We start from the raw sequence: 19461 nt of genomic DNA, 5'->3' as shown, positions 1-19461 counted from the left end.
ACCTCCGCCTATGGCTTGCGCCTTTCCATGTTGAGCTTGGTCTGGTATGTGCCCATACTTCTCGTGTCGAAGCATAGTTCAGTGGACCGTTCTATGTTAGACGTGGCTTGTATGCGTACATGCCCTACCTAGGCAAGATTTGGTTTGGCCCGCATGCCATATCTGTTTCATCTCCCCAGCATATCTATATATATATTACATTGTAGTGTAATTTTTGCATCCGGCATTAGGATCATTGTCCTTTCTCCAATGGGTTGTTTCCCCACTTATGTCAATCCCCCCCAATACTTGTTCTTGTGTCTGTCTACAATGCTCATAGTTCAGTTGACCGTTCTATGGTAGACAGACTTGTTACCTCCATCAATCTATTTGACATAGGTGTGGTTTCGAACCACTCGTGATGGGATCGTGATTCAATTGCTTTGCATATAGCTTGCATTGTTTCAATTGAATTGCATCTTCATTTGCATTGTTTATACATTGTTTTGTATATATTGCATATCGTTTTGCATCCATTCTTGCATTGTCATGCATGTTGCTAACAATATTGTATCTGTTAAGTTTATTTTCTTTTCAAGCACGATATTGTATGTGCGGCTCATTTGAGGCGGGTGCAACCAGACGAGCCGCACAGGTATTGTATCCTCCAAGTGAGACGTATTGAGAATTGCATAATTCTCTTACATCCCTTCTGCATTGTAGTGTAGTTCGGTGTATGCTAGCTTAAAATTGTCGCATGTGTGCTTCGTTACAGCTTTCTTTGCATGATCATAAGTTATGTCCGGCTCTGTGCATTGCCTTGCATTTTGCCCCTGTCTTCGGGCACATACCTTATTTGTCTTACATGTTTGTCTAAGTCTTCGGCCTTGTCGAAAATGGGTCGTCTCTGGGCTTTGACATTCACTCCCGTCATTGTTATGACTTTCGAGCTCTGTCAAAGAGGGGCAACTGTAGACACCCCATTTTTGATCGTCCTCAAGACTTGGACGTCATCGTTTGAACACTCGGTGATTATCCATGTTTGTGTTCATTTGGAGTTCCCGGGGGTCTCGGCTACGCGCCCTGCCTCAGGATCTCCGAACTTGATCGTTTTGTGTCTGGTTTTGCACCAAACACGTGTGTTTTGCCTTGGAGGGGCAGGGAATGCCTTGTGAGGCATCCCCACACACCACCGGCAGTGGCTAGAGGCCACCGGCTGGTTTTTGTTTCCATCGGCACATTTTGTTGCCGGTCGGCACTATTTGTTGCCGGTCGGCAGCCAAAATGGTATTTTTGGCCGGCCAACTACTGTGCATCTACTTTTGCAGATATTTTATCACAGCTGTCTTGCTTTTTGCTCCCCTCCATACACGTGTATGGAGGGATCTCTCTCTTGGAAGCTTGTCTTGTAAGCTTTACAAGACAAAAAAGCTCTATAAGAGAGAGCTTTGTCTCTTGGCTTGAGGGTTAGACACTTTAGACACTTGAGACATTTTAGAGATAGAAAGGACAGAGAGAAGCTCTGGTTTTAGGGTTGGGGTTCATACATATCTCATATCTCTCTTTTTCTCTCTTTGTGTTCTAGGTGTTTTAGTCCATACTATTGCACACAAACACCTAGTGTTTCACCTTCCTTTGGCTCCTGAGGTTCTAAGGGGCTGATTTTGGTGTTTTGGTGTTGGATTCAAGCCAAGGAGGGCCATTGGAGCATCATTTGTGAAGGTGGTCTACAAGGGTGAGAAACTTCCCTTTTATTCCCCATTTTTTTGCATCCTGTTTTTGCCTATCTTTGAACTGTTTTTGTTCTTAGTGTATAATACAAAAAAGTTCTGTTTTTTAGCCCTCTTGATTGTTCATTAAGAGTGTTTTGTGGTTTGGAGGTGTTTGACCCCTCTTAGGCCTTAAAAGGCCCCATTTTGTGCTATTTTGAGTGAGTTTCGAGACTTCGGTGTTTAGGCCTCTTCACCACTGAAATCTTGAGGGATTTCAGTGGTGGAGATGGTGCCTTGAAGTCTCCAAAAGGGGAGGGCCACCCCCTCTCCTTGTTGTCCTTGAAATGGACCCCTTTTGGCCTCTTGAGAGAGCATCATGTTAGAGTGTGTATTGGTCATGTCTTGGTTGTTTTCCATGCTTATTATGCCATGATATAACCTTGTTGTGTATTGGTTTTGGTACACCATGCATGCTTAGCATACCTACCATGTAATACCATGTTATTGCCTTAATAAGCCTTAGGCTGTTAGCCTTCGTTAGAGCATGTTTTAGGCTTAGTTTTGTGAAGGTTTTGTGCATATTTCGCCATGTCTTAGGTCTGTCCATAGTTGTTTGGGTCGGATTTGGAATGCTTAGTATAACCCCTTTGCATTCCGGCTTGTCGGCCTTAAGTATGCGAATGAATAGCATGACATTTTTGCATTGATTTGGTGATTTGGGAACCACCCACCATGTCATTTCAGTCCCCTTTGCATGCCTACATGTTTGCCTTGGATGCCTCTTTATTACTTTGAAAGCTTGTGTAGCATGTTCCATGCTTTAGCCATTGTGCATGCTTTGAAATTGAGCCACTTAGATGCCATCTAAGGAGCCCCATTTGCATAGTTTAGGTCTATCTTGAACCTATCTTAAGCCCTCTTAGCCTTGTGAGGCTTGGTTGGCCTAGCCATGGTTCAAGTCCCATTGACTTGCTTCAAGTACTTGGACCATTTGTTGCATGTTTAGCTTGATTTGTTGCTTGGTTTGGCACCATGTTTTCACATGATTTTCGAAGCTTACCTTGCATGCCATGTGTCCATGATATCCCTTTTCAAGTGTGCTTGAGAGTTGCCTCACTTGTGCCTAAGTGTTGGCCCTTTAACATGTGCATGTGTGTATGTGTTTTGGTCCTTTATTTTGGTCACTTTAACCACTGTTTTGGGCCTTATTAGAGCTGCCTAAACCATGCATAAGTCCATCTTTTCATCCATTTGCATTGCATCATGTTTGCTTGTATGCTTGCATAAGTGTCTTGCCATGCCATGTTGCATCCTTAGCTTGTATGTCTAGGCTGCTGTAGACACCCCATTTTTGACCGTCCTCAAGACTTGGACGTCACCGCTTGGAACACTCGGTGATTATCCATGTTTGTGTTCGTTTGGAGTTCCCGGAGGTCTCGGCTCGCGCGCCCTGCCTCAGGATCTCCGAACTTGACCGTTTAGTGTCTAGTTTCACACCAAACACTTGTGTTTTGCCTTGAAAGGGCAGAGAATGCCTTGTGAGGCATCCCCACACACCACCGGCAGTGGCTAGAGGCCACCGGCTGGTTTTTGCTTCCATCGGCACTTTTTATTGCCGGTTGGCACTGTTTGTTGCCGGTCGGCATATTTTGTTGCTGGTCGGCACTAAATTTTGTCGAAATAACTTTTTTGGGCAGCCGACCACTGTTCATCTACTTTATGGAGATATTTTGTGCCAGCTGTGATAGCTGGCACCAACTCTGCCTCCCTCCATACACGTGTACGGAGGGATCTCCCTCTAAGCAAGCTTGTTGTATAAGCTTTGCAAGAGGGAGTCCTATAAGAGGAAGGCTCTCCTCTTTGATCTAGGTTAGAGACTTGGAAGCAAAAACCAGAGCTTAGAGATATAGATACATCCTATCTCTATATCTCCCTCCCTCTCCTCCTTTGTGTGTGTTATTTGACCCAAAAGTGTGATTTTACCTTACTTTTGCACGATTACACACACTATTACACCTTGCTCCGAGTTTGAGGGACTTGGGGGGTTGATTCTTGAGTTTTTGGATTGATTTTGATCAAAAGAAGAGGGCTAGACCATTTGTTCTTCAAAGGTTCTTCAAGGGTGAGCATCTTGCTTTATTTTTCCCAAACTTGCAATAGTTTTTTACCTATCTTGCTTGCTGATTTAGCTTTTGTGCATAATATGAAAAAGGCTTATATTTTCATGCTTTAGAACTTTCATTAAGGTTGTCTTGTAGTTTGAGTGCAAACTCACCTTGTTAGGCCTTATTTGGCCCCTTTTGTTGCCTCTTTGGTAGGGCTTTGTTTACTTCAGTGTTTTGATCTCTTCACCACTGAAAACCAGTGTATTTTTAGTGGTAAGAAAGGTGGTTTGAAGTCTTGCATAGGGGAGGGACACCCTTCTCCCTTCATTGTCTTGTTTCCTTGCTTTTTGGCTTAAAAGGATAGCATGTATGCTTGATCATTTTTGGCCTCATTTCAGAAGTTTTTTGGGTGTTTTAGGTCATGTGTGACCTCTGTTTTTGGCCAGATTTATGTCTCTTTGCATGCTTAAACTACTTGCTTTGTATTGCTCCATTTGGCCTAGAAATGCCCCTTGTGCTTAGGCCATGATTCTTGCATATATTGGCATGGTTCCATGAAGGTTTTGGTATTATTTTATCATGTTTGAGGTCTGTTGGTCATCTATTTCAGCCATGTTTGCCTTGTTTGATGTCATCTCTTTGTGTTTTGGCTTGTAAGCTTTGAGTATGTTGACCTCTAGCATGCATAGTTTGGACCATCCTCATGTTTTGGCATCATTTAGGACCATATTTCAGTCCATAAATCATGCTCACATGTGTGCATTTGTGACCTCTTTTGTGCCTTGAAGGTGTGCCCTCTTGTGCCTACACATGAACCTTAGTGCATACACCTCTTTGGAGCCATCCTAGCTGCCATATTAGGAGGGTTTGGAGCCCTATTTTGCCTGTAAAAATTCTGTTTCTTACTTGTCTAAATCATGCTATGATTGGTCATGTTATGGGAGTGAGGTACCTCCTTTCTTGTGCCTTAGTTTTGAGACCATTGGCTTGCATGTTGGCATGAGAGTTTGTCCACCATTTTAGGCACTTTTGGCCACTGTTTTAAGATGGTTTGATGTCTGCCCCTTTGTGGTTTATGGTCACCCTTGCATGCTTATCTCATGTTTGTTGCATAATTGCTTCATTAAGTGTTGTAACATGTCGATCCCATTGCCTAAATGGCCCATGTTTGCACTACATTTGTATCTCGTATGCCTAACATTGCATGCTTGCCATACTAGTTGCACCATACTCGGCATGCCTTGCATCTTGGTATCATGTCGCATTTTAAGCCATGTTTGCATAACATGCATTGCATTATTTGGTTTGGGGTGTCAAGCCAAATGTGGGGATTAAGGGACATTCATACTTCAAGTGATGTAATGTGCCTTGATTCTCGGTCACCGAGGCCTTTGACTCCGATTTGATAAGGCTTTGGTTTTCATTTGTTTGTTGCACGCATCTTTACATCAAGTGGGAAATTTGATCCCTTGGGCTATCATGCACCATTGATGGCTCGAGGATTGAGGGCCATGCTTCCTTGAGTTTAAAGCATGATAGGAAACATGACCATGCTTACATATGCCTGAAAACCCATGCCATACTGTCTGTCCTCTGTTTGCTGTCAAAACTGTCTTCTGCAGGAAGTTTCTGCCGACCGGCAGAATTCAGTGCTGACCGGCAATCTGCTTACAGCCGATAGACCCAAAAACGGCCGGTGGGAATTGTACACTGCCGGTGGTAATTTCCCCTAGCCGGTGGTACTCTGCGGCATGCAAGGAACCTGTTCTGGGACTTTGGAAATTTTCAGAGAAGCAGGACAGTACAAACAGAGGTGGCAGTGATGTGGTACGGGACTTCCAGACGAGCCGATTTTCGAGCATGCATCATTCGCGCATCCCGAGGCAAAGGCTGCGGCCGTCCTCTTCTTTCTTTTGCATTCCTTCTATTAAATAATTAGAGATTCTATAATAATTTATTTGCTTATCATTTGGACTGTAATATTTATTTGGCCCCTCCGAGTGAGGGCAATGATGTAATAAGTGTGCGTGAGTGTGTGTATGTCTTCCAACCTCACGTCTTTCTTTCCTTTTATTTACCTGCTTATGATGGTAGACTAGGACATTTTTTTTACTAGCATACCTTATGCTATGCATGCGTGCATTCATGCATTTGTATTGCATGCATCAGGCTCGGTACACCACGCTAACTGCATTTGTACTTCAAATTCAAAACTGAATACGTGGTAGTTGATCGCATTTCACATGCCATGTTTAGGTTAGCCGAGCCTATCTAGATTGCATTATTGCATGTGTTGCATTAGCCATTTTTAACATGAACTAGGACACGCATTTTTGCTAACTAGTTTGTTGTTTTGGCATGGAGTACGATGTAAGTATTTATGCTTTAGCATACCACATGCGTGTGAATGCTGCCATGATAGTATGCTTACCATGTGGCTAAGTGCTTATGTGAGATAAACTGTTTGAATGCCTGTGGGTGAAGGTTGGATTGCCCGAGTTGGAAAAATTCGTTGAAATCCGTGTTTTGGCCTACTTATGAGTAGCAAATTTCAAAACATTTCTCGAAACAAAACGGATATGCAATGCTTGTTTCCAAATTAGGCAATCTAGTCTATACTTGTTTGCTGTACGCGTAACATAGTAATTCTAGGCTAATAAATGGAATAAGAACACATAACGTTTTCAAAAACGGATATCACGGTTAGTAGAGGCCGATCTTCGGATCGGGCGAGAGGGGGTGCTCATAGCTGACCTTCCCCAATTGTACCCTAGCTCCCGAGCCGAGGCAACTCTGGTGATGACGGACATGTGGCCTTCAGCACCGAGTCAGGGTTTCCTAAATTTCCCCATTTTAAAATATTTAGGTGGCGACTCTGTATCTGGCAAATCAGTCCATGTTTGGCACTACTTTTTCAAAAATCTGTTTCTCAAAACGATTTGCCAGATTTGGACTCTTTGGTTCAAAATTAAGAACCGCGACAAAAAATCGCGAGTCCGAACTGTAGTAGCGAAGGCCCCTCGCGGGACGCGTGCTACAGTTGCATTGCATCTTGCATGCATGCCTTATTCCTTGACTTAGTGATAGGAATTGGGCCTTGGCTTTTTTGTTTGATTTGCATTTCATTTGACATGAAAGTTGCATACTTGATTCTTTGGGCCATCATGCATGGAAATGCGTGATTGGTGGTCCGAGAATCGAGACACATGCCCCTTTGAGTCACAAACATGATAAGGGACATGATTAGTGCATATATGCCTTGAATTGTGCTGCCATGCTCTGCCTTGCCCTCTGTTGCTGTCAATTGCAGATTCTGCAGGAACACTCTGCCGACTGGCAGTGTCAAGTGCCGACCGGCACTCCTATCTCTGCCGATAGCTTCACCAATGGCCGGTAGCTATATATCACTGCCGGTGGTAATCCTACTTGGCCGGTGATGTCTTCCAGTATCCAGAGAGGCAATCCAGAGGTTTTGGCAGCCTCCAGAGGAGTAAAGGAAGGAAAACAGAGGCAGACTGGGCATGGCGGTGCACTTCCGAGCAAGAACCGAGCACGCGCTGCATTTGGCTTTCCTCCTGAGGCGGTTTACTGTTTTTCTTAGCTTAATTAGTTTGTTAGCTAATTAGGCAATTTGTAATATTTAATTAGCTTGCGTAGTTAATTAATTTGTATTATTTATTTGGTCCCTCCGAGCGAGGGCAAATCTGTAATAAGTGTGTGTGAGTGTGTGTATGTCTTCCAACCTCACGTCTTTCTTCCCTTTTATTTACCTGCTTATGATGGTAGATTAGGGCACGTTTAAATTAGCATACCTCATGTAATGCATGCGTGCATTCATTCATTTGTTTTACATGCACCGGGCTCGGTACATCACGCTAACTGCATTTGTATTTCAAATTCCAAATTGAATACGTGCATCAATTGACTGCATTTCACATGCCATGCTTAGGTTAGCCGAGCCTACTCTAATTGCGTTTTGCATGCGTTGCATTAGTCACTCTAACATGAACTAGGACCATGCATGTTTGCTAACTAGTTTATGGTTTTGGCACGGAGTACAATGTAAGTATTTATGTTTTAGCATCTCGCATGCGTGTGAATGTTGCCATGATAGTATGCTTACCATGTGGCTGGATGCTTATATGAGATAAACTGTTTGAATGCCTGTGGGTGAAGATTGGATTGTTTGAGTTGGAAAAACTCATTGAAATTCATGTTTTAGCCTACTTGCGAGTAGCAAATTCCAAAGCGCTTTTCAAAACAAACGGATATGCAATGCTTATTTCCAAATTAGACAATCTAGTCTATACTTGTTTGTTGTGCGCATAACATAGTAATTCTAGGCTAACAATTGGAATAAGAACACATAATGTTTTCAAAAAATGGATATCACGGTTAGTAGAGGTCGATCTTCGGATCGGGCGAGAGGGGGTGCTCATAGCTGACCTTCCCCAATCGTACCCTAGCTCCCGAGCCGAGACAACTCCGGTGATGACGGACATGTGGCCTTCGGCACCGAGTCAGGGTTTCCTAAATCCCCCCATAAAAAAATATTTAGGTGGCGACTCTGTATCTGGCAAAGCAGTCCATGTTTGGCACTTCTTTCCTAAAATCTGTTTTCTCAAAACGATTTGCCAGATTTGGACTCTTTGGTTCAAGATTAAGAACCGTGACACAAATCGAGTCTGAACTGTGGCGAGGGCCCCACGCGGGCGCGTCTACATTATGCAATTGGATTGCTTTGGAATTCAGTTTATATAATATTGTCACTGAAAATGATTGACAAACATGCTTTTCTTTTATATATATAGTTGTCATTTGACAAAAAAAAAAATAGTTGCCTTCTTGAAGTTGAAATTTTTTTAGTTTGGGACTAAAAGGTCATTTGGGTTAACTTTTTTAATTTTTTTAACTTTTGTGAGAAAAAAAATAAAATAATTATGGTTTAAATATGACAATTTATCTTGTTGATTTTTTAGTCTATTTCCAAATGGCTTTGCCAAACGAAACCATAAGGCCTTGTTTGGAAAATTAGCTATTTTAGTTGGCTATTTGGCTTTTTAGCTATTTTAACCATTTTAGCCTGGCTAAAATAATTGTATTTGAGAAAGTAGTTGATTTTTTTTATAATTAATTTGATAGTTGTGAGAGAAAAAATAAAATAATTATGAGTTGAATGTGACATTTTGTCTTATTAACTATTTTAACCTATTTTTCTTTTAATGAGCTATTTTAACCCAATTCTTTTTCCAAACAAGATTGTTAAATTATATGAATAAATTATATAATTATAAATTAGTTGGTAAAAAGTCTAAATATATCGGGTTATATGTTATTTGGGTCAAGGTTTAAGGGTTGTTTGGGTGACTTGCTTATTTAGTATATTTTTTTGACTTTTTACGAAAGATATATATAAAAAAATGAGAGGTGATATGATTAAATAAGTGCACTTATTTTAAATCATTCCCAAACAACCCCCTAATGCAGTTGAAATCCATTGGATGTATAGATTGATCCAAGATTATGTTGTTAAACTTAAACACAGAACACAATCCAAGCCGGCAAGCATTTTTGTGGTATCTTATTATTATTATTATTTTAAAATTCGGCAAAAAGTGTTTAAATGATACCCAAGTGAAAAATTGTTTTTGGCATATAAACGGGCTTACAACATTCGATAACATCATCATCATCATCTTCACATCATCAAACTCTCTAGAATTTGCTAACTAGGGTTTTGTTTGACAGCATGATAGTTAAAGTTTTCACCCTCCTCTTATTTCTCAGGCTTGCAATATTGTTACATAGAGCCAACACCAATACAAAGGTAAAGATGAGAGAGAGGGAGGGAGAGAGGGAGGGAGAGAGAGAGAGAGAGAGAGAGAGAGAGAGAGAGAGAGAGAGAAAGAGAAAGAGAGAGAGAGAGAGAGAGAGAGAGAGAAGTTTCTCCACTTGTAGATGAGTTTTTTTTTTTTATCGGCAAAAAAGAGACTTTATTGATGTAAGGATCAAGTACAAGGTACAAAACAAAATACACTAATAAAGAAACGGAGAGTGCAAGGGCATCACAATGAGCTAAATCATCCTAACTAGGTTGGCACCAAAAACCTCATCCTATCATTTTCTAGCACTCCCAAAGTTAGTGAGGAACCAACGAAAGAAACAGACCAAGACACCACAGCAACAACAGCACAGCTGTTGCTAGATCACACCAGTGCTGCTGCTAGCTACAAGCCAACATATCAACAAAGCAGACCACCATACCATGCTCAGATCACCTCAGTCAAAATGCAAACTCAACAAAAAAATAGCACAGCATAACTACCTAGAGCCTAACTAAGCAGCTAAGAGGAAGAACAAAACAAACCAACATAACTAACAAGTGGCAGAACATCAAAACAAGCCAGCAACAGCAGCCATGCTCAAATCAAAACTAACATCAGCTCATCTTAGCACAGTTTTAGCTCATGAGCTCAACCTATCAGTTTTAGCATTGCAAGCACAAAGCTCATGAGCTCAACCTATCAACTTGTAGATGAGTTTTGCATTGAAAACGTGATGTATGTGCATGCACCAAAGCTGGTTCCTGAGTGCAAGATGCAATTGTGTACTTTGATGCAATTGTGCATCAAAGAGACTTGATGTTACATTATAACTACGTTACGATTATATAAATCAAATATAGAAAGATATATACAATATATATGAATAGACAAAAATTCATAAAATTTGTTCGTAGGGTTCATTTTAAAATATATATATATTCATTGGACCTTACACCCAAGCTTCTCAAAACTTTTTGTCAATTGCTGGAACAACAGTTCTTTCTCTGGGTGGGCCGAATTCAGGCTTATTCAAAAATTTAAGCACCTAAAGATGGAATTAAAAAAATGGAATATTGAGGTGTTTCGTAATATCACATCCAAACTTAAGGCTTTAGAGGAGGAGTTGCATACATTTGACATTATAGCAGAGGATAGAGCACTGCTAGATTCAGAAAAGATAAGAAGAAGAATGATCAGACAAGAAGTGTGGAAGCTTTACAGAATGGTGGAATGGTTATGGCATCAAAAGTCCAGACTGAACTGGACTCTGAATGGGGATAGTAATACTAGGTTCTTTCATGTTTTTGCTAATCTCAGACAGAGTAGAAACCTGCTCAATTCTATTACTGTCAATGGAGTGTCTCATGAGGAGCCTAGCAGGGTCAGGTTTTTCAACACTTCAAGACTCATTTTGCTAAAGATTGGCTTAAAAGACCTGTCTTGGGACGGGTGTTCAAGGCTATAGAGGCAGATTATGTTTCTCACTACCTTGTTCCAGAGTTCACTGAAGCTGAGGTCTTAGCAGCAATTAAAGATTGCAATAGCAACAAAGCCCCAGGCCCTGATGGGTTCAACCTATTGTGCTATCAGAAATTTTGGAAGGTCATGAAGCATGAGATTATGCAATTTTTTAAAGAATTCCATCAGAACAGTAGGCTCACTTATGGCATTAATAGTACGTTTATTACTCTCATCCCTAAGTTGGAAAATCCCATTAATCTGTCTGATTATCGACCCATTAGTCTTATAAGTTCTCTATATAAAATTTTGGCAAAAGTTCTAACACATAGATTGAAGCCAGTGTTACCCACAATTATTGGTGAAACTCATACGGCTTTTATAGGTAGGAGAAATATCATTGATGGGGTATTCATTGCCAATGAAGTGGTGGTTGGATGGAAAAAAGCCAAGAAACAAGGTCTGATTTTAAAGTTGGATTTTGAGAAAGCCTTCAATTCTGTAAACTGGGAATTCCTTTTCTCTTTGTTTTCTAATTTTGGTTTTGGATCCCAATGGACTTCTTGGATGAAAACGTGTGTCTCTACAGCTAGAATTTCGATTCTTGTGAATGGATCACCAACAAAGGAACTCTCACCCCAACGAGGTATTAGGCAGGGTGATCTGCTATCACCTTTCCTGTTCAATATAGTATCTAAAGGGCTCAATATACTTTTGGGCAGGGCACTTAATCTTGGCATTCTTAAAGGTGTGTTAGTTGGGGCTAATGATGTTCTCTTATCTCATCCGCAATTTGCCGATGACTCAATTCTTTTTTCTAAAGCAGATTGGGTTCAAATGGTTCTTGTCAAAAGAATTCTCAGATACTTTGAAGTTCTCTCTGGTCTCAGAATTAATTACCACAAAAGTGTGGTATGTGGTGTTGGTGTGGCTGATGCTTTACTGCTCTCTTTTGCAAGGCTTCTAAACTGTAAAGTGCATAGCCTTCCTATCAAATTTTTGGGGCTGCCCCTTGGTGCTAACCCTAGTAGGAAATCTACTTGGAAGCCTGTGCTTGACAAATTTAAATCTAGACTTTCCGGGTGGAAGAGAAAACTGTTGTCATTTACAGGAAGACTAATTTTGATCAAGTCTACTTTATCCAATCTACCAATGTATTTTTTTTCTTTATTTAAGATGCCTGAAGGTATGGCTAGAGAAATTGAAAAGATTGAGGCTAATTTTTTATGGGGTGGTAATGCCATTAAAAGGAAAGTTCACCTTGTGAAATGGGTGGAGGTTACAAGGAGCATAGATCAAGGGGGCTGGGTATCCGAAGGATCAGAGATGTCAATGCTTGCTTGCTACTCAAATGGTGGTGGAAATTTGGAACTCAAATCAATGCTCTTTGGAGGAGAGCAATTTCTAGTAAATATAAGGTTGATGAGCTGTGTTGGTTTCCACCAATGAAGCCCTCTTATAAACATTCCAGACTGTGGAAGGACATCATCTCCATTGGGATTCATAGCAGTATTATTTACAATTTCTACTTGGGCAACTGCCTTATTAAAGTGGGAAATGGAAATAGAATCAAATTTTGGCATGATAGGTGGTGTGGTAACTCTTGTCTTAAGATTGATTTTCCACATCTCTTTAATCTTTCAACTGATAAGGAAGGTTCTCTCCACCAATTCTTTGCAAGGAAAACCAGTTCAAATGATTGGAATTTACCCCATAGAAGAGTGTTATATGTATGGGAATTGGCTAAAGAAGCTAGATTGCTTAGTGTCCTTTCCTCCACTCCTTTTTTGAGTCTTGATAGAGCAGATTGTTTGTCCTGGGCTTGCGCATCTACAAATCGTAGTGAGTTCTCTGTGTCCTCTCTTTACTCTGTTAGTAGCTCTAATTTTGGCCCCAATCTCAGAATCTGTAAATCCATTTGGAATAGAACTACTCCCTCCAAGGTTTCATCTTTTTGTTGGTTGGCATGGAAAAACAAAATCAAATCTGCAGAATTTTTGCACAGACTTGGCATTCTAGATAGCAGTGTTTCCATTCTTTGCCCCTTCTGCAGAGTTGAACCTGAATCTGCTATTCATGTTTTGCTTCTTTGCCCCTTTTCTTGGTTGATTTGGTCTTCTTTTATTCATGATTGGGGATTTTACTGGTGCATCAATAACTCTGTGGAAGGCCTTCTCAATTGGTGGTTGGGTGATAGATTGAAGAGCTTTGATAGGCTAATTTGGAGAGCTATCCCTCTTATTGTTCTTTGGTCTCTTTGGAAGCACAGGAACGAATGTGTCTTCTCTGAGACTCAACCCAATTTCTTTGGCCTGTGTGAATTAATCAAAATCAAAGCAGCTTTTTGGTTGAAAGCATCTATTAAGAACTTCACATTCTCAATTGATGATTTAGCTTTCAAATGGAATCAAATCAGGCTTTGTTCCTGATTCCATAGTTAGTCTTTGCCTTTTGATCCTCCTACTCTTCTCTATTGATCTGTTAGCCTATTTGATTCTGTTCTGATCTACTAGTCTGCTCTACTGATCTGTCTAGGTGATTTTTGTTGAAGCTGATCTGTCTGCTGATATGTCTGGGTGTATTCATCATCAATGGTCCTCTGCTCTAGAGCTCTGTTTGCTGATTGTTTGCTGTGAAGTGAATGGAAATCAGTTGATATTCGGATTAGAATTGCAGATATTCATTTGCATTTGAAGGGAGACCTTCCTTCCTTTTTCATCATTATTCCCGAACATAGTGTTTTTTGGTGGGATGCAACTGATAGGTGTTTGGTCTGCTACTATAGTGAGACTGCTATAGTTGGTTGTAACTGTTACAGTCTGCTGCTAGGTAGCTCTTCTTCTATTAAATCTGGATGCTTGAGTTAGGAGTTCATGCTTAAATCTAGATGCTTGGTTGCTGCTGTGTTAGGAGTTCATGCTGGATGCTTGAATGGGCTATGTGCTGTTAAATCTGTCTGCTATTTGATTTTTTGTTCTCTTTTTCTCTGTATGTTGCTGTGGCAGCGCTTTTTGTTTTCTCTTTTGTTGGTTCCTCACCAATTGGTGCTTGGAGCTTCGTGTTAGCTCCAAGCTCCTCTTTATTGATGTATCTTAACATATCTTGTATGTTTTCATCTATAAAGATTTATTTGCCGATCAAAAAAAAAAATTCATACACATTATGTGTTTAATTCTATTATACCAATGTTTTTGGAGTGTTGCAGACAGTATTATTACTAGTATCTTATAATTTAATATTTTTAGAGAGAAATCAATTCGTATCTTAAATTAAATGTACCTTACGATACATAATGTAATATACGATACATCGTACATAATACAATATATATGCTACATGAATACTTAAATTTTTGTAGCAATTTTGAAAAAATATATATATAATTTAACTCATTTTATGTAAATTAATATTATTAGAAATTTTCGTTCTTACAAAAAAGAATATTTTTGATATGAGAATGATACTTTTCTATTATTTTTTCTACCATTTTGACAAATATCTACTCTATCTTGTGTTGTTGATTTAGATTTGATTACACTAGTTAAAATTTTAAGTTTTCTACTATGGAAAAACACTTTGAAAGCTTAAAAGTTGTAAATTAAATATTAAAGCCAAATTGATTAGTTAAGACAATATTTTATACAATAGAGGAGAAAACTATAATTGGGGTTATTAGACAGGAAGATTGAAAGAAAGCAAGTAGAGAGGAAGCAAGTAGCAGAGAAGTTTCGTGGAGCACCAAGCAGGTTTGATGGAGGATGGATTCCAGTTTTTTGTCAGAAACACAGGAGGAGCATGGGCAATCCGAGCGTTATAATAATGTTTGTGGACAACCTACTAGATTCCATGGATCCTAAAGGACTATACACTTTGTTCACAAAGTTTAGGGTAGTTAAAGATATGTTCATTCCATACAAGCTCAGGAAAGCAACAAGCTCAAGATTTGGTTTTGTCCGTTACGATTGTCCAATTGCAGCTCAAGTGGCTATACAGAAGGCAAACAGAGTATGGTGTGATAATAGATCTTTAGTTGTGAAGATTGGAGCATTTGGGCGAGGTAAAAAACAAGAGCAACAAATATCTGATAAACAAGTATTTCAAGGTCCAAGAAGTACTGGAGGGAAGGAAATTAGAAGAACATCTTTCACTGAGGTGGTTAAAAAAGGGACACAACACAACGATCCTGATGATGTGGTTATAGCAGAGGAATATGGAAACAGTTGGTTACGCGCAGGTGCCATAGCCACACTTAGGAAGCACTATCATTACTCAGGCTTTAGAAAGGAATTTATGAAAAAAGGACTGAAGAATGTTTGTGTACGAGAAGGTGGAGGAAAAGTAACAGTATTGTCTTTCGAATCAATTGAGGCGTTAAGGAACAGAGGGGAAGTGATAGGTGAATGGATTGATGATTGGTATGAAACCATGGTAGAGTGAAGAAAAGTTCTTGTTGTAAAATAAGAAAGGGAGGTTTGGCTGTGTTGCTATGGTATCCCTTTTAATCTATGGAACAACACTAATTTTAAGAGAATTGGGAAATTATGGGGTGAGGTAATGGAGATTGGGGAAAACACAATGTCAATGACAAACTTGGCACAGGGTAAAGTAAAAGTTTTGACAAAAATCATGGAGCCAATCAACAAGAACATTATACTGAGGAATAAAGGTCTTGTAAGCACAGTTAGGGTGTGTGAAGAGCTATGTTCATGTCATAATCAGCAGAGGGAAGAAGAATCGTCTAATTGTCAGTACAGTGAGGCTCTAGTTGCAAAGAAAGAAAATGAGAAGGTTGAAGATGATGATGACGAGGACGAGCAAGGGGATGAAGTGGCAGGTAATGATGATGTGGCATGTAACCAAAAGAGAGGGAACAACAAAGCTAGGGTGGATAGAAGTTGCAACTCATTTACTGCCTCAATAATAAATGAAACATGCTATGAAGTGGGAGGCCCAAGATCAGCTGGAGCAGGATTGGGAAAAAAGGAAAGTATACCCAAAGTAATGATACAGCGCACCAATAAGAAAGTTGATATTCTCAAATTCATGGCTGAGTTCCATGAGAATGGTAAGTTGGTGAAGAGTTTGAATTGTTCTTTTGTAACACTAATTCCTAAGAAGCATAGTCCAGCCATTATTCAGGACTATCGGCCAATTAGTCTTATAAATTCAGTGTACAAGATTCTATCAAAGTCCCTAGCAAGCAAATTTAAGCGTGTGTTACCAAACATCATTAGTCCATCCCAATCTGCATTCTTGAGTGGGAGAAATATTTTGGATGGTATATTGGTAGCAAATGAAGTGGTAGATTGGTGGAAAAGAAACAAGAGAAGTGGGCTAATTATAAAACTTGACTTTGAAAAGGCGTATGGCACAGTAAACTGGAATTTTTTGTTTGATATGTTAAGCAAATTTGGTTTTGGGACATAATGGGTGGAATGGATGAAGTATTTCCTAGCTTCTGCTAGTGTATCAATTCTTATGAATGGGTCTCCATCTGAGGAAGTGATTCCACAGAAAGGTCTACGGCAAAGGGACCCAATTTCACCATTTTTGTTTAACGTTGCAGCTGAAGGTTTAAACATGCTTCTGGTAAGAGCAAAAGAGTTAGGTCTGATAAGAGGGGCTACTATTGAGGCTGGTGGTGTAAATGTATCGCATTTACAATTAGCTAATGACACAATTTTATTTTGCGAGGCAGATTAGGTGGAGGTCACAAATGTTAAGAGAGTACTGAGGTGTTTTGAAGTTGTGTATGGATAAAAAATTAATTACCATAAGAGTGCTGTCAGTGGAGTGGGAATTGATGAGGCAACAGTTGATGAGTTTGCCTCTAGATTAAATTGCACAAGTCATAAACTTCCTTTCAAATACTTGGGCTTACTATTAGGGGCTAATCCTAGAAGAAAGCTATCTTGAAAACCTGCAGTGGATATGTTCAAGGCTAAATTAGCTGGTTGGAAGAGAATAGTGCTTTGTTTTGCTGGAAGGGTGACCCTCATTAAATCTGTGCTAGCCAACGTACCAATTTACTGCATGTCAATTTTCAGGATATCTCAAGGAATTGTAAAGGAACTTGAGAAGATACAAACAGCTTTTTTGTTGGGAGGCATTGATTTGAAGAGGAAGATCCATCTAGTAAAGTGGAAGGAGGCTGCAATCCGTAAAAAGTTTAGGGGATTGGGAATAAAGGACATGAAAGCAGTCAATGAAAGCCTTCTTGCCAAGTGGTGGTGGAGGTTTGGGTCTGAAGATAATGCACTTTGGAAAAAGCTAATTTGTAGCCGGTATGGTTTTGCTGGTGGGAGATGGTTTCCATTCCACATGGTTGATAGTTCTAGCTCAAGGATATGGGGAGATATATTATCAGTAGCACAAGCAATTCCCAAACTTCTTAATTTTTTTATGGAAAATGTTGCTATTAAAATTGGAAATGGGTGTAGGATTATGTTTTAGGAGGATGATTGGTTGGGTAGTGGTTGTCTTCAAGAGAAGTACCCAAGGCTATTTAGTATTTCCAATGACAAAGAGGTAACTTTTTTAGAGATGATGAACAAAAAAATAAGTTACGCGGAGTGGTGTCTCAACTTTAGAAGGAATTTAATGGCTTAGGAAGAAGAGGATCTGAGAAATTTGAAGATGCAGTTAGGAACAGGGCCAGAGCTATGTTTGGAGAGTTATGACAGCATCATATGGAAAGTTGATAGTTCAGGTTGTTTCTAGGTGAAGTCAGTGTTTCACTAGTGTGAGTTGAATGTTGGATCAAGGAAAAAGTTATCTGTTTTAATTTGGAATAATGTAGCACCCCCAAAGGCCCAATTATTTGCATGGTTGGTGTGGAAGGGGAGAATTAAGACAATTGAGTATTTAAAAAAAAATTGGAGTTGTCACTACAAATGTGGGTGCTGTGTGTGCTTTGTGTAGCTTAGAAGAGGAATCACTTAACCACATAATGCTTCACTGTCCTTTCGTTTGGAGAATATGGTCCAACATCATCAAATGGTGGGTGTAGACACCCCATTTTTGACCGTCCTCAAGACTTGGACGTCATCGTTTGAACACTCGATGGTTTTGTATGCTTGTGTTCGTTTTGAGTGCCTAAAGTTCTCAGCCGAGCGTCTTGCCTTTGAGCCTCTAAACTTGTCTATTTTGTGCTTGGTTGTGGACCAAGAGCTTGTGGTTTCAAGTCTGGAGGAGAGGGTGGCCTGTCGGCCATCGGCCATGGCTTGTGCCTGCCGACCATCAGTGGTGGCCAGTCAGCCACATTGATGGCCGGTCAGCCACTAGTGATGGCCGGCGGCCATTTTTCTCCTTTTTCAGATATTTATTTGCCGGTTGTGCCAGCTGTTGTTCACTGAAATGCATCTCCATACACGTGTATGGAGGGATGAATTCAAGCTTTAATCTTGATTTTCTATATATAGGGGGTGTCCTCCCCCATTTTGGAGGGTTAGAAAATTTAAATCAAATTTCTCTCTCTCTCTCTCTCTTTCTCTAGAATTCTCTCTATCTCTTCTTGTTTTGTGCCTTAAAGCCTTGTTCCTCTACACCTTTGTACATCAAGCCTTAACCAAACACTCTCACCTTGGAGCTGAGGTCCCTTGGAGCCTAGTTTGAGCTTTTGGAAGAAGGTTTGAGCCTGATATTGTGGCTGTTTAGTGCTGTGCTTCAAGAGGTATAAGACTCACCTTGTAGGCTTTGTTTTGGCTACTTGTTTTGCCATCTTTTTATACTATTTTTGAGCTGGTTTTCAACTACAAAAAATTTTGATTTTTTAGCCTTAATATGATGGTTTGAGGTCATTTTGTGTAAAGGAGTAGTCCGCCTTTCTTGTTGCTTTATTATGTAAGCTTTTGTACCATCTTTTAGCATATTCACATCAAACTTTTTGGCCCTTTAAACCACTAAAATTCAGAGTTATTTCAGTGGTAAAAACTTGGTTTTAAAGTCCAAAATTGGAAGGGGTAGCCTCCCCTCCTTGTGTCTTACTTGTTTGCCTAGATAGCTTAACATGTGAGCATGTTTTTCTAGCATTTTGTACCGTAATCTCAGCATGTTTTTGCTACTGTTTTGACTATTTTTAGCTCTGTTTTGAGCTAGTTTGGTCCTTTGAGGCTTGTATTGTATGGTTGTAGTGCAATCTCCTTCACTAGCTTAATGTTCTAGGCTTTTAAACATGAATTGCATGAGTTGTTTTCATGTTTTAGTGTCATTTTGCACTCCATTTCAGCACTGAAATCTCTGGAATCTACCTCTATTCTTCACTCTTTCATTTGTTTTGAAAGTGGCTTTGAACCCCTTGTTGGCTTGAGTGTAGAATTGAGACCCTCATGCCTAATGGTTTAATTCCTTCGAGAGTTCATTACCAACAGCATGAGGCCTCTT

The 19461-nt window shown here is 39.9% G+C and overlaps 1 protein-coding gene across 1 annotated transcript in view; it reads left to right on the top strand.

The window, feature by feature from the left end:
* The window catches only part of LOC114321457 (subtilisin-like serine-protease S), a 95644-nt gene that overhangs the window by 69364 nt on the left and 6819 nt on the right, over positions 1–19461 (top strand). The window contains exons 16-18 of the mRNA XM_082905110.1: positions 9559–9595; positions 9842–9850; positions 9925–9934. Coding sequence (XP_082761236.1) covers positions 9559–9595; positions 9842–9850; positions 9925–9934 — 56 coding nt within the window. The remainder of the gene's footprint in view (positions 1–9558; positions 9596–9841; positions 9851–9924; positions 9935–19461) is intronic.

This window comes from Camellia sinensis, chromosome 14, assembly GCF_055761805.1.
Source record: "Camellia sinensis isolate YWXY chromosome 14, ASM5576180v1, whole genome shotgun sequence".
Classification (NCBI taxonomy): Eukaryota; Viridiplantae; Streptophyta; class Magnoliopsida; order Ericales; family Theaceae; genus Camellia; species Camellia sinensis.
This window is presented reverse-complemented; position numbering and strand designations above follow the sequence as displayed.